The sequence below is a fragment of the Macrobrachium rosenbergii genome, chromosome 42 (genome assembly GCF_040412425.1).
Source record: "Macrobrachium rosenbergii isolate ZJJX-2024 chromosome 42, ASM4041242v1, whole genome shotgun sequence".
In the NCBI taxonomy this organism is placed as follows: Eukaryota; Metazoa; Arthropoda; class Malacostraca; order Decapoda; family Palaemonidae; genus Macrobrachium; species Macrobrachium rosenbergii.
In genome coordinates, this window is record NC_089782.1 from 34,559,238 (window position 1) to 34,572,983 (window position 13,746).

At 35.4% G+C, this 13,746-nt stretch overlaps 1 protein-coding gene across 1 annotated transcript; it reads left to right on the forward strand.

Annotated features, from left to right (window-relative positions):
- Positions 1 to 1,467: 1,467 nt before the first annotated feature.
- LOC136828234 (uncharacterized) lies at positions 1,468 to 11,873 on the forward strand. The gene is made up of 3 exons (XM_067086078.1): positions 1,468 to 2,661; positions 7,242 to 7,533; positions 9,289 to 11,873. Exons 1-3 carry the CDS (start codon positions 2,649 to 2,651, stop codon positions 9,383 to 9,385), a joined length of 402 nt encoding a protein of 133 aa, XP_066942179.1. The 5' UTR covers positions 1,468 to 2,648; the 3' UTR covers positions 9,386 to 11,873.
- Positions 11,874 to 13,746: the final 1,873 nt, after the last annotated feature.

Genomic DNA, 13,746 nt, shown 5'->3' on the forward strand with positions numbered 1-13,746 from the left:
AAGAACAATATTCCAAAAAAAAAAAAAAAAATATATGATAAACTATGAGACCAGAAGTACGCGTCATGAACACAGTCATCATACTTGTTGGATAAAGGTGGACGACACCCGGATTTCGTGAAGCTTTAGATGATAATATGTTCTTAAGAAGTACGAAAATAGAAAGCTTGTGATCCGGAGTTAAAACCCAGTACTGGCGAATGCTGGAAATTACGAAGCTATATTGTTACAGATGCGTGAGTGAGTCGGCAGGAAACTGGATCTACCATTTTTTAAAAAGATAATGAGGATAATAGATAGAAATCTGGAACATACGACAATGTGTAAGGCGATGTTTTCGAAAGGGAAACAGATAGATAATGCAACTGCAATTGACACTGAAAGAACTGTGATTTAGCTTAGAAAGTGTCAACGATTCCCAAGAAAATTGCCTTGATCAAAAATTACAAGAAATGGAACAAAATGAATGTTCTGGAGGAAAAAAGATAAAAAATTTGAAAAATTCTTTTCGCTGTGTTTATTAATAGGGAATAGACGCGAATGAAATAACTTCCATGATTTAGCTCAGAAAGTGTCAACGATTCCCAAGAAAATTGTCTTGATCAAAAATTACAAGAAATGGAACAAAATGAATGTTCTGGAGGAAAAAAGATAAAAAATTTGAAAAATTCTTTTCGCTGTGTTTATTAATAGGGAATAGACGCGAATGAAATAACTTCCATGATTTGACTTAGAAAGTGTCAACGATTCCCAAGAAAATTGTCTTTATCAAAGAGTACAAGAAATGGAACAAAATGAATATTCTGGAGGAAAAAAGATAAGAAATTTGAAAAATTCTTTTCGCTGTGTTTATTAATAGGGAATAGACGCGAATGAAATAACTTCCATGATTTGACTTAGAAAGTGTCAACGATTCCCAAGAAAATTGTCTTCATCAAAGATTACAAGAAATGGAACAAAATGAATGTTCTGGAGGAAAAAAGATAAAAAACCTGAAAAATCCTTTTCGCTGTATTTATCAATATGGAATAGACGCGAATGAAATACCTTCCATGATTTGACTTAGAAAGTGTCAACGATTCCCAAGAAAATTGTCTTTATCAAAGAGTACAAGAAATGGAACAAAATGAATACTCTGAAGGGAAAGAGATAAAAAATATGAAAAAATATTTTCACTTGATTTATTAATAGGGAATAGACACGAATGAAATACCTTCCATGATTTGACTTAGAAAGTGCCAACGATTCCCAAGAAAACTGTCTTGACAAAAAATTACAAGAAATGGAACAAAATGAATATTCTCGAAAGAGGAAATCCATTCAGGTTATATATCTTCGCTTATTGAAACTGATCATAATTGCATCTTGCAACTCCCTCCACCATCCCCCCCCCCCAACACACACACCTTCCCCCTCTCAACTCATTATTCCATGACGTTTTCCATGGCTTCGAATCTGAATTATCACGAAAGAGAAACCTCAGATAAAAAGACGGATAAGAGGGGGAGATGTCGCAAGGGTGGAAATCCCAAGGAAATGGAGCTGAAACAGGCTCTAGTGTCGAGCCGTAGACCAATAAGCCGTTTGTCAGCGTGTGCCAGCTGCTCCTGACAGAAATAATGGCTTATGATGGCCCGGATTTAGTCCCAAAAGCCATCTCGCCGACACTAACCACGTCCCCCAACCCCATCCCGTTTTTCATTGGCCGTAGAAAAAAAAATAACTCACAATTCCCCCACGTAGGGAATATTTCCCATGCGGTAAATATAACAAACATTGAAAATTATTTTTTAAATGCTTCTGAGGTTCCTGATTTGATAATAAAGGTTCGGTCACTTCAAGAAACTAGACCTTTCCGAGACGTAACCTGCAATTTGCATATCAAATTGGACAAGCGTCAAAACGAACCGAGTTGTTATTTGCGTTAATGCAATTGCAATTGAGTGATTAAAACGCAAGACTTGCATGCAATTCAAATAAAGCCATTAAGCTCACATAATATTATCAGTCACCAAGTAGATTATCGCATAATCTTTAAAAAAAAATTTTGAAAGAAAAATCCACCTCATTCAGCCGCAGAAAGAGAAACATTACAAAAATCTCACAAAGAATCTCGCCTTCGGCCAAAGCCGAGGAATCATTTGCACCTCCCCTCCCCTTCCCCCAAACTCTTTCCCCTCCCCCCAGCCCCCTAGCCGAGCAGAAGTCTCAGAAGAGACAGAAAAGAGTGTGGAGGCGTGGAGGGGGAAACAAGGGGGGTCACAGGGCACCGTCCAAGGAACCCCCTTCCTTCGGGAGGAGGAAAGAGAGAGAGAGAGAGAGAGAGGGAGAGACAGAGGCGACCCCTCCGTATATAAGTCGCAGGAAGTAGCCAGGCGAGGCACTAGTCTCTTCGGGAAGTTCAACCTGCCAACAACAACACCAGCGACGTCGCCACCGCCGTCAGCGCCTTCGTCAGTCCTCCACACGCGTCAGGCCTCGCCCTCTCAACTTCTCCCACAGTCCTCCTCCTCATTCTCCTCCTACTCCTCCTCCTCCTCCGAGGTCCTCGTTCCAGTCACGGCTGCCTTCTGCTGCGCCTCCGTCGACGCCTTCTTCGAGAGGGACGGGAAGACTTAAGGCTTTCGATCCGATTTGTTTGCGACAAGATGGCTTTCAAGGGTAGGGAATAATGTCGTTGCTACTATTATTACTACTATTACTGTTGCTGCTTCTACTTTTTCTACTATTATTACTGCTATTACTGCTGCTACTGCTATTTCTACTGCTGGGGTCGGTGGTTAAGGAAACGGCATTCCTGTATTCGAGTTTCTTTTCTTCATCTTTTTTTTCTTATTGATTGACACTATTTCCGTAGATTCTACAGAGGTCATATTCTGTTGAATGAATGAGTGCAGATGTACGTGATGGCTAAATCATCTTCATTTGCTTTATGTTATTAGTAAGTAAACATACAAATATATATGTGTATATGTATATATATATATATATATATATATATATATATATATATATATATATATATATGTGTGTATGTGTACATGTATGTATAGATATATATGCATTCATAATCACTTGCAAACATACATACATAAATACACACATCAACAATATATATACATATATATATATATATAAATATATATATATATATATATATATATATATATATATATATATATATATATATATATATAAATTTCTGACTCACATCAGGATCGAACCCAGGTCTTTCAAATGAAAGGCAAGGGTGCTGCCCACTAGGCCATACAAGTCTATGTGTGTGTGTGTATGTGTGATTGTATGTATGCATAAGCATGTTTTGGGCACACTAACAAACACACAGACATATAAAGTACGCTTGAATGAGCGAGCGAGCATTCGTGAGAAGTATATCATATAAAGATCACACTAAGCTTATTCTTCACAATTTCTTGTCATATAAAATAATTTTTATTCACGCATCACCGCAAATCTAAAATGAACAAAATGTATAACATACTCTGTTTGACTTTTTTTCCACCTCTGAAATAACTACCTTCAAATGATTTAGTCGACAATAATACCAGACTTTGGAAATTTTATGTGATTCGATAAACTTAGATTTTTTTAAATCGTGTCTTCTGTTAGAAATTTTTAGTATTTTCTGTATTTTATTTTACGTCTCTAATTTTTTTTTTTTTTTTTACCTTTCTCTTAAATCTCATACCGAATTTTGTTGTTGTTTTTCTCTGTTCATATTTCTAATAATGATAATAATATTGCAAATATTAGCAATTAAGTCATTTATACCTCTATTCCACGTTCATGCTGACATTAACTTTCATAATTGCAAATGGGAGCCATCTTGAACGGAAAAACACATTCGCATATGTATGCATGTCTGTACGTATGTGTTTATGTACAATTTTATACATACATATATACATACACACAAATATAAATACATACATGTGTGTGTTTACTGTCAACAGTAAGACAAATATGTTTGTGTAATTTCTCTTTAAAAATTAGAATGATCAAAATATCTATCGATATTTAAAAAAAAAAAATCACTAAGCCTACGACAAAAACAGAAATTGAGAAAAACTCTTATATATATACAGTATGGAATAGGCACTGAAATGAAAAATTATTAATAATAATAATAATAATAATAATAATAATAATAATAATAATAATAATAATAATAATAATTAACTTGAATTGAATCCCTAATTTCAGCTATAAGTCATATACATTAGATAATAATAATAACAATAATAATAATAATAATAATAATAATAATAATAATAATAATAATGACGGTATGATGATGATGATGATGATACTGCACCTGCACCCCTTATGGCAGTGAAAACGATGACTCTTTGAATTCCACAATGATTATGATTATCAGAGCCACATAAACAGATATCACTGGTAACCCCTTATTATCAATTCTTTTTATTAACCTCAATCGTTTCACCCCAAGCAACGAATCGTCTTGCAAACAATAAAGAGTAATTGGTTTTTCTTGGTCGCGTTACGAAGGAAATCGATTTTTGCTTTATGGCAAAAGTAATCAGCTGTGCTGATTGCTTTTGCCTTGTTTTGGGGAAAATATGCCGAGTGAGGGAAGTATTGTATTTGTGTTTCCTGTCAAGCGGGGATTATACTGAATAGATTTGACAGGAATGACGAATCAAGACACGTGTCAACTTTGACCGCGTAATGTCAAAATGTCTGTCGAATTATAATAGAAATTGTGAAATGTTCTGACTTACAAATATGTAAAAATACATACATATATACATACACACTCATATATCTAATATATATATATATATATATATATATATATATATATATATATATATATATATATATATATATATATATATATATATATATATATATATATATATATATGTGTGTGTGTGTGTGTATGGAAAACTATAGGGCATTTCACACAACACAAAACCGAGTTAAAATAATACACTCGATAAGATGTTCTACCATTTGGACATACGTCATATTTGTAAAAATAAATTCCTTCATCTTCTTGCGAATTACAACGAGAATTTTAAACAATTTTATCAAATACATAACGTAATACGGCACAGATAAATCTTCACAGAACACTGGGACCGAATACGACTCAGATACGGATTATTATCCATTTCAAACATGAAATATTATCTGTTACCGGGAACGTCTTCAATACGACATTATCTGGCGACTTTTATCAAGACAAACTTGACCCGAATGTAACTCGCAAAAGGAGTGACTTGGCGGTTTTCTGTCGTTATAAAAGGGGTAAGGAACCCACACTTACGCGCTGACACAGAGCCGAGTTTCTGATGACTCACGGCTGTAAATTTGGTAAAATATAAAGCAGGGAAAACAGTAAACAATAAACAAATAATTAAAGAGAATACACTCGACAAAATGAAATGGGTAAGACTCTAAACGAGTGAGTATGAGGGAAAGTAGATAGAAAAATACGATGTGATAATTCAATAGATATATAAGTAAGTCGATTGAAAACAATTTACAAAGAGGAAACAATAAAATATAAACTGTCAACAATTTAATTTATGGCAAATATACTGGCCGAAGAGATAAGCATTACGAACAAGAGAAAAGCAACAATCTTAAAATTTCTGAAATGCAATACCCTGTACGCCTTTGTGTTCAGCGCAAGAAAAATCTTGATAAATGACCATTAGCCATTATGATTACGCTCGTTACGGCGTAGCTGTTGGCGAAATGTAACGTTATATGTGACGTGGTCAGGGAGAGAGAGAGAGAGAGAGAGAGAGAGAGAGAATGAAATGCTCTGCTACCTGTCGGTACACGGAATGACAGATAAGCAGGTGATAGCAATATGTCACCTGGTTTTTTTAATATTATATAAACAGTGTTGTGGCCTCTGAAATCTGAATAGCAGATTGCTCGCTCTCTCTCTCTTTCTAACGCACGACAAGTACATCTAACCACAAGTTGTCCTCATATAAATATAAATATATATGGACACACACATATATATATATATGGAGAGAGAGAGAGAGAGAGAGAGAGAGAGAGAGAGAGAGAGAGAGAGAGAGAGAGAGATCAGAGAGCTGCTGAGATTGCTCTCTCTCTCTCTCTCTCTCTCTCTCTCTAACTCACAATAAGCACATCTAATCACAAATTGTTCTCATATATGAATGTGTACATCTATATATATATATATATGTATATATATATATATATATATATATATATATATATATATATATATATATATATATATAGAGAGAGAGAGAGAGAGAGAGAGAGAGAGAGAGAGAGAGAGAGAGAGTCAGAAAGCAGCTTTTACAGTTTCATGGCCTCAAAACTACTCGCGATGGAAACAAAATAGTTCTTATCCATCCTTTCCTCCAGTCTTTAGTTCTGCTCTCTGCTCCCACTTCCCTTCTTTATCCATTTGCTCTTCCAGCCACATTATCGGCGTCTCCGCGTCGAGTTTCAGGTACTGAGAAGTACTAAGGAGCTTTCTCACTTCTGACGAAGGTCCTCTTCCCCTTCTGGTTGGTTATCCTGCAGTTGCAGGGGAACTTGTATTGTACATGTCCTATAATTGTAGATACGTTATGGCAGTTTCTTTAAGTTATTCGTATCGTTATTACTTAAATTATTGGTAAGAGTGACCTTATAATATCCCATGTTCTTTGTAAATGACCTCGAGCTGAAATAGAGTATTTTATTATTATTATTATTATTATTATTATTATTATTATTATTATTATTAAATACATTTTCCTGACAATTTACCTATGAAGAAGACAAGAGTTTTTTATCCTTTCCTCTTCAAACCTACTTCTATATTCTTTTCTTTAAAGTTAATTAAGAGTGAAAATACTTTTCCAGTGCGAAAATAGCTACTGAAATGTCTCCCTCACTTTTGGCTCTTAGTGTAAAACATTGCTGTCGTGAAATTACCTACAAAATTTCTTCCAGCCAATTTCTTCCAACAAATCTCTTCCAGACAGTTCGTCAAGAATTGGTGAAAGTAAAAGGTCGCCGTTTCCAACCAGCAATCGACATAACAACGATAACTAAAGCGCGTAACTCTAACCTATTTCTCCTTCCCTCCCCCTACGGGAACAAACAATCATTTCCGCCGTTTCCCGCAGAACTGACATTCCAATAAAACCTAAAGCGCGTCAATTTTAGTTTTCTTATCTTTCTTTCCACCATTAACCCCCCAAAAACAGGAACGATCATTCTCTTCGTCATAAGCGTGGCCGCTTTCTCCTCGACCTCCGCCTTGGTGAAGCCGAGTATCGGTAAGGATGTCAAGAAGACTGAAGACGAGGCCGACCCGCGACTCTTCTTCATACCCATCACGGCTACGGCCGGCACCGACACCTCCATTACGATCAGTTACGGCACCATAGCCCTCTACGGCCTCCTTCTCATCGCTGCCATAGCCGTGGCCATCGCCGTTCCCATCGCCGTGGGCGTCGGGATTTACAAGAAGTACGAAGGCTCGGACTATACCGGCACGTGAGTATCCTTTTGTTTACATTTTTCCTCTCCGCCAAAGAAGGTATGGACGTTTTGTCTGTGTAAGAAGTGCTTCTCTTTTGTTTACATTTTTCTTCTCCCCCAAAGAAGGTATGGACGTTCTGTTTGTCTCTGAATCTGAAGTGCTTTTCTTTTGTTTACATTTTTCTTCTCTGGCAAAGAAGGGATGGACGTTCTGTCCGTATCTGAAGTGCTCTTTTTTTCTGTAGCTTCCTTAGAGCTCAGATGTACATAATGATTTAACCCCTCATTTATTTTCTGCTATAGCTATAACTACTCCTATCGTAGCATTTCTTCAATACTCTTATTTCTCGTCCCTCTTAAACATGACAGAAATATACGTAGCATTTAAAATTAAATTTCATTTCTTCTTACTAATCAAATGCATGTGATTGTGAAGATTCGCCAGAGCTTCTCTTGACATGGTTTAAGGGATAGAAATAGTCTTGTCCATATTAAATATATATTTGGATATATTTCTTTTCATATTGCTTCCAATATACTCATTTTTTGTAAATATAATTTGTTCTTGTATATAGCTAAATATGTATTCTCTAAGTTGTACATATGTATATAATCTGCTAGAATTGACGAGGGCCTGAGATGAATTCTAAAAGGGATTTTTGCTGCATTAAGATAAAAACGCATATTCCTTCACTTCAAGAAAGAGAAAGGTTAAAATATGCAAACTTCCTTTAAGATTCCACTTGAGTCCTTTCACTGTGGTCATCATTGCAAACTCTTAGATTCGTCTATATTTTATTTGTCTTACTGAATTCTTCTTTTCTTTTTTATTCTTGTCTTTGCAACCTTGCCTCCCTCCTTCGCAAAATGTCTGTTCAGGCGAGATGACCACAGGCAGACTTTTAGTATAGTGTCCCTTTCCAATTTCAAGAAACCTGGTTCTCATATTTCGCTTCATCAAAAATATAAAGTAATTAAAGTAATTGTCAAAAGGTACAGAAACGACTATGATGAAAGCAAATTAAATAACAGTTTACAAAAGAGGAAAAGTGATATAAGGAGAGAAATTATATATCAGAATGAGTCAAAATAGAAAAAGAAAACTAACAGTGGCAAACGTATAATCGTGAATTTCCCGAAATTGAGGCAAAATAGAGGACAGGTACTTTAAACTGGAAAGCTGGAATGGGCGGTCGAGGACCTTTTTAGCTATGAAAGAAGAGGGCAACCTTGTAAATAGCTCCTTTTCGCGTTTACGCCTTTCAAGAAAAGGGCGATTGGTGATCCAGTACCCTTTCCCTGTAAAAAAAAAAAGGGGGAGGTGGGGTTGGGCATCCCTTGTAAGTAAACCGATCCTTTTTGTAAATAGATCTTTCTCATGTATACTCCTCTCAAGAAAAGGGTGACTGGTGACCCAGTACCTTTCAACTGTAAAAGAAAGGGGGGCGAGCATCCCTTGTAAATAAACATCCTCTTTGTAAATAGATCCTCAAGAAAAGGGTGGATTCGGATGCTCCGGTACCTTTTACCTAAACGGAACTGGTGACCCAGTACCTTTCAACTGTAAAAAAAAAAAGGGGGGGGCAAGCATCCCTTGTAAATAAACATCCTCTTTGTAAATAGATCCTCAAGAAAAGGGTGGACCCGGATGCTCCAGTACCTTTCACCTAAAAATAAAAAGGGACATCCATCTTAGGCAAACAGATCCTTTATGTAAATAGATAATTCTCATGTTGATTTTCCCCTTTTCCCCAAAAATCCTTTCTACAGTGGCTACGACACGGCTCCAACCTACGGTTACGAGACGGGTCCATACCGGTCCTCCATCCACAGGTCCCTGGAGGACGCCGCCGAAAAATACAACTGAGGTTTCGAAGCGCGCTTCGGATTCCTTGAGGCCGACCGTAGGATTTCATTGGATAGACTTCCCTGTTGTTGCTTTCTGTCTGTTAATCGTTTATTTATACATTTCTGTTAATTTATCGTTCATTATGTCGTCTTTGTTATTGCACTTGAAAATCCACTGACCGAAAAGTTTGAGGCTCCAAAGGATTCTTTGGGCTTCTTTAATGTGATAGGCTTCGCCGTTGTTGATTCCCGTGTATTTATTTATTTATCTATTTATTTATTCATTCGTCCATTATGCATATTACGACACATTTAATTTCCTTAGGTAATCCACAATAGTTCTTTGTTAGTTTCTGTCTTAATTTATTTTAGATTTTGTTTTAGTTTAATTTATTTTAGATTTTGTTTTAGTTTAACTCTTGTTATTTCTCGCATTACCATCTCCGTCTCCATTAGCAAATTAATAATTTCGTAATATATGAAAGAAAATAAAATCTCATAAAAATACTCATAGACTTAAACTATTCTTTAAGATCAGAAGGAATATTAAATGGCGCAGGAGTTTCATTTTTTATTTAATTGTCTTCATGTGATAAAAAGAAAACTTTTTGATAAGCTTTCTAAACCTCAAAAGTAGAATGAATTATTTTTTTATGGGTATTTACAAAGAAAAGATTATTTCACAATATCGTAGATCTCAAATAACAATTATTGGTCAGCGCATAAAAGCGTGGCTTCACAATCTAGACAATTTTCAAACTTCATGTCAAACGCTGCCGAAAATATCTCTGACTGCCAAAGACGTAATAAAACATCTGCTTTTTCCGAGACTTTGTGACTTCAGTAAAGAACTAATGACTTTTATTTGTTGTTAAAATCACTCTGCGACTGAGAAATTCAATGACTGACGCACTATCTTTTGCTTGATTCGATGACGTGACGTGAATACATAAAAAGCTTTCGTAAAAGGACTTCATATATCTTTTTCTTCATTCCTATATGATTACGATTTCACTGACTGACCCAATGAATAAGTGTCTTTCTATATTCAAAGACATAAAAACTTTCGCAAAAGGACTTCATAGTCTATTTCTTGATTCCTGTATGATTACGAGTTCGCTGACTGACCCGATACTTGTTTACTGATTTTGACGATTCGATGACAGCTTAATGACTGATGCCGCGGCGTGTCAGATTCAGTCGCCTGATTCCGCGCCTTGTCAGAATCAGCGGCTGATTCCACGGCGCAACAATACCAACGACTGACGCAGGACAGGTACTTAATACCATGACGAAGCCGCCGACATACTTTCTCCGCGATTTTCCCAATAGCAGAAGTTGAACAAAGACATTCTTCTTCTTCTTCTTCTTCTTCTTCTCCTTCTTCTTCTTCTCCGCTGACCAACATATCTCAGACCCCGAAGCAAGAGGCTCTTTCTGCTTTAATGGACGTCGTCTCCTGCATCCTCAAAAATCGGAGGAAGGAAGAAAACACGATTATCTGAAAGCCCAAAGGCAGCAGGAGGAAAAAAAAACGTAATTAACTGAAATCTCGGCAAAATAACGTGATGACGAACTCAACGGGGCCAGCTCGTCTTACCATGACAGAATTATTATGTACTTTTTCTTATATAGACTCTTTCTTATTTGCGTCATGTTTACGACGGCGAACTTCAACCGCTCAGTTTTTTTTTTTATGGTAATTGCTCAATTTTACGTCATTGCGTACCTTGACGTATTATCAGATTTTAAGACGCGTCCCAAACAGCAGTAAAAACATCGATAATTTTTGTAGAATCTCTGTACGTTACTTCTCCTTACGATGTCAGAGAGGGTTTTAGTTTTCTGTAAAAGAAAAGTATTGTGCCGGCTTTGTCTGTCCGTCCGCACTTTACTCTGTCCGCACTTTTCCCGTCCGCCCTCAGATCTTAAAAACTACGGAGGTTAGAGGTCTGCAAATTGGTATGTTGATCATCCACCCCCCAGTCATCAAACATACAAAATTTCAGCCCTCTAGCCTGGGTAGTTTTAATTTCATTTAAGGTTTGCTTCTGGCAAACGATAAGGACAGGCCACCACCGGAGCGTGGTTAAAGTTTCATGGAACGCGGCTCATACAGCCTTATACCGAGACCACCGAAAGATAGATCCATTTTCGGTGGCCTTGATTATACGCTGTAGCGGCTGTACAGAAAACTCGATTGCGCCGAAGAAACTCCGGCGCATTTTTTACTTGTTTTTATTTATTCATGAGCTGAATCATCGCTGCCACGGCTTTGCAAAACATCACCGACCATGTTGCCGAGAGCTGTTTGTACGCACAATCTTCTGTTCCTTTGTGACGCCAGTTTCAGTAGCCATAAATCAATCAATCAATCAATCATTTATTCTTGACCGATAGATAGTTCTGTCTATGTGATCCGTTGCTTGTACGCGTTGTTTCGTATTCTCGGTACAGTGCGACGCCATTTGCATGTATCAATCAATCTTATACCCCTTCCCTGAAAACCATATATATACATATATATATATATATATATATATATATATATATATATATATATATATATATATATATATATAAATATATATATATATATATATATATAAAAATATATATGTTCATAACATATCTGATAAATCTAACTACAAACTACGTTCCGTATCACCAGTCGCTTAAAAGAAACGCAAATCTGTTTACAAATGACATAACAATTTCATATAGGCCTCCAACATTTCTTGACCAAGTACGCGATTGATTCATATCACTCTGGCGTTGCTCGTCTGCATCGGATTCCTTATCTTAAGAGAGATAAGAGGGGAATTCTAGACTCTGAATTTCACTCAAATCAAGATCTTCTTCGCTGAAAAAAGTTCAGGACTTTTGTTTACGTCCGATGAACTTTTATTATTATTATTATTATTATTATTATTATTATTATTATTATTATTATTATTATTATTATTTGGGAAGAAGACCCTTTTTTTAACTTCATTAAACAGAATGGCAGTCTCAGTACCGTTAAGTTTCTATAGCAGAATCTCAGTTTCTCGAATGAGTTTCTTTGCAGCAGCCGGTAAATTATAATATAACAGCTGCAAAAATTTCATTTATTCGTTAACGTTTCGGAAGTTCCTGTCTGCCATTTGCAAAAAGGCCAATGAAGCCAGAGGTACAATTATGCCATGTTTCCCGGCTGCTACAAAGAAACTCACTCGAGAGATTGAAAAACTGTACTAGAGTCAACGGATTATTATTATTATTATTATTATTATTATTATTATTATTATTATTATTATTATTATTATTATTATTATTATTATTATGTAAAAGGTCCACAATAATATATCATTAGAATGTGAGACTTTATAAAAATATATAAAAAGCTTTCGAACCCTATCTTGGGCTCATCTTCAGTCCAAAATTACCTGATCTCTAGGGATTGAGAATCCTACACATTATTATTATTATTATTATTATTATTATTATTATTATTATTATTATTATTATTATTATTATTATTATTATTATTATTATACAGGTAGGTTTACTGAGAAGAATTCTCAATATTTATTCCTGAGAACGTTCATGTTACATTAGCACATCGTAAAATGATTAGGTCAGTGGTATGTCGACGACGTATAATACATCATATTTTCACCGCTATTTATTAATAAATTAATATCATATCTGTTATCAGTCCTCCGCAGGCGGAGGAACCTCCTTCTCTTTGATTTTTCTAGACTTGTATGAAATCATCTTCATTTTCAAAGACTTCGTTTGAAGTCGCCTCTGGAAGGTTCAAAGTCAGGAAGTCTATGTCACGGGATATTTATTTATTTCTGTTATATTTTTTGTAAATAAAAACCGGTTATTGTATCAGTGCCTTTTATTATACAGTCCTTCTTCCTCTGTGAATTATCAGTTGAAAAGCTGTACGCTGGTAAAATTGTACTTTATGAGTTTCGTGAGTAATGAAGACAAATGAATAGATTAATATTACATATAAAAAAATAATATAGATATTATAAAATATAATAAAGAATAATAAACTTTTGTTCGTATGGCATGATGTAAAGGCGTTCCCACCCATTACAAAGAATGCATGGAACTCTCAATTACAGAACTTAATCTTTTCTGAAAATATGTCTCATTAATATACGAGATTAATATATGATTATGCAAAGGTATTTTGATTAGATAATTGCATATTAACGTGAAAGTCTTTAACTTATTAGGAAACCTGTGGTAATGTAATATTTTGTAATATTTTTAACAATTACATGAGATATCTGTTAGATAATTCAGTTAAGCATATTATCTCATCGTAATTTCAACAATTTCATCATTAAGACGCCAACTTAGAGCTAATGAGTAGTG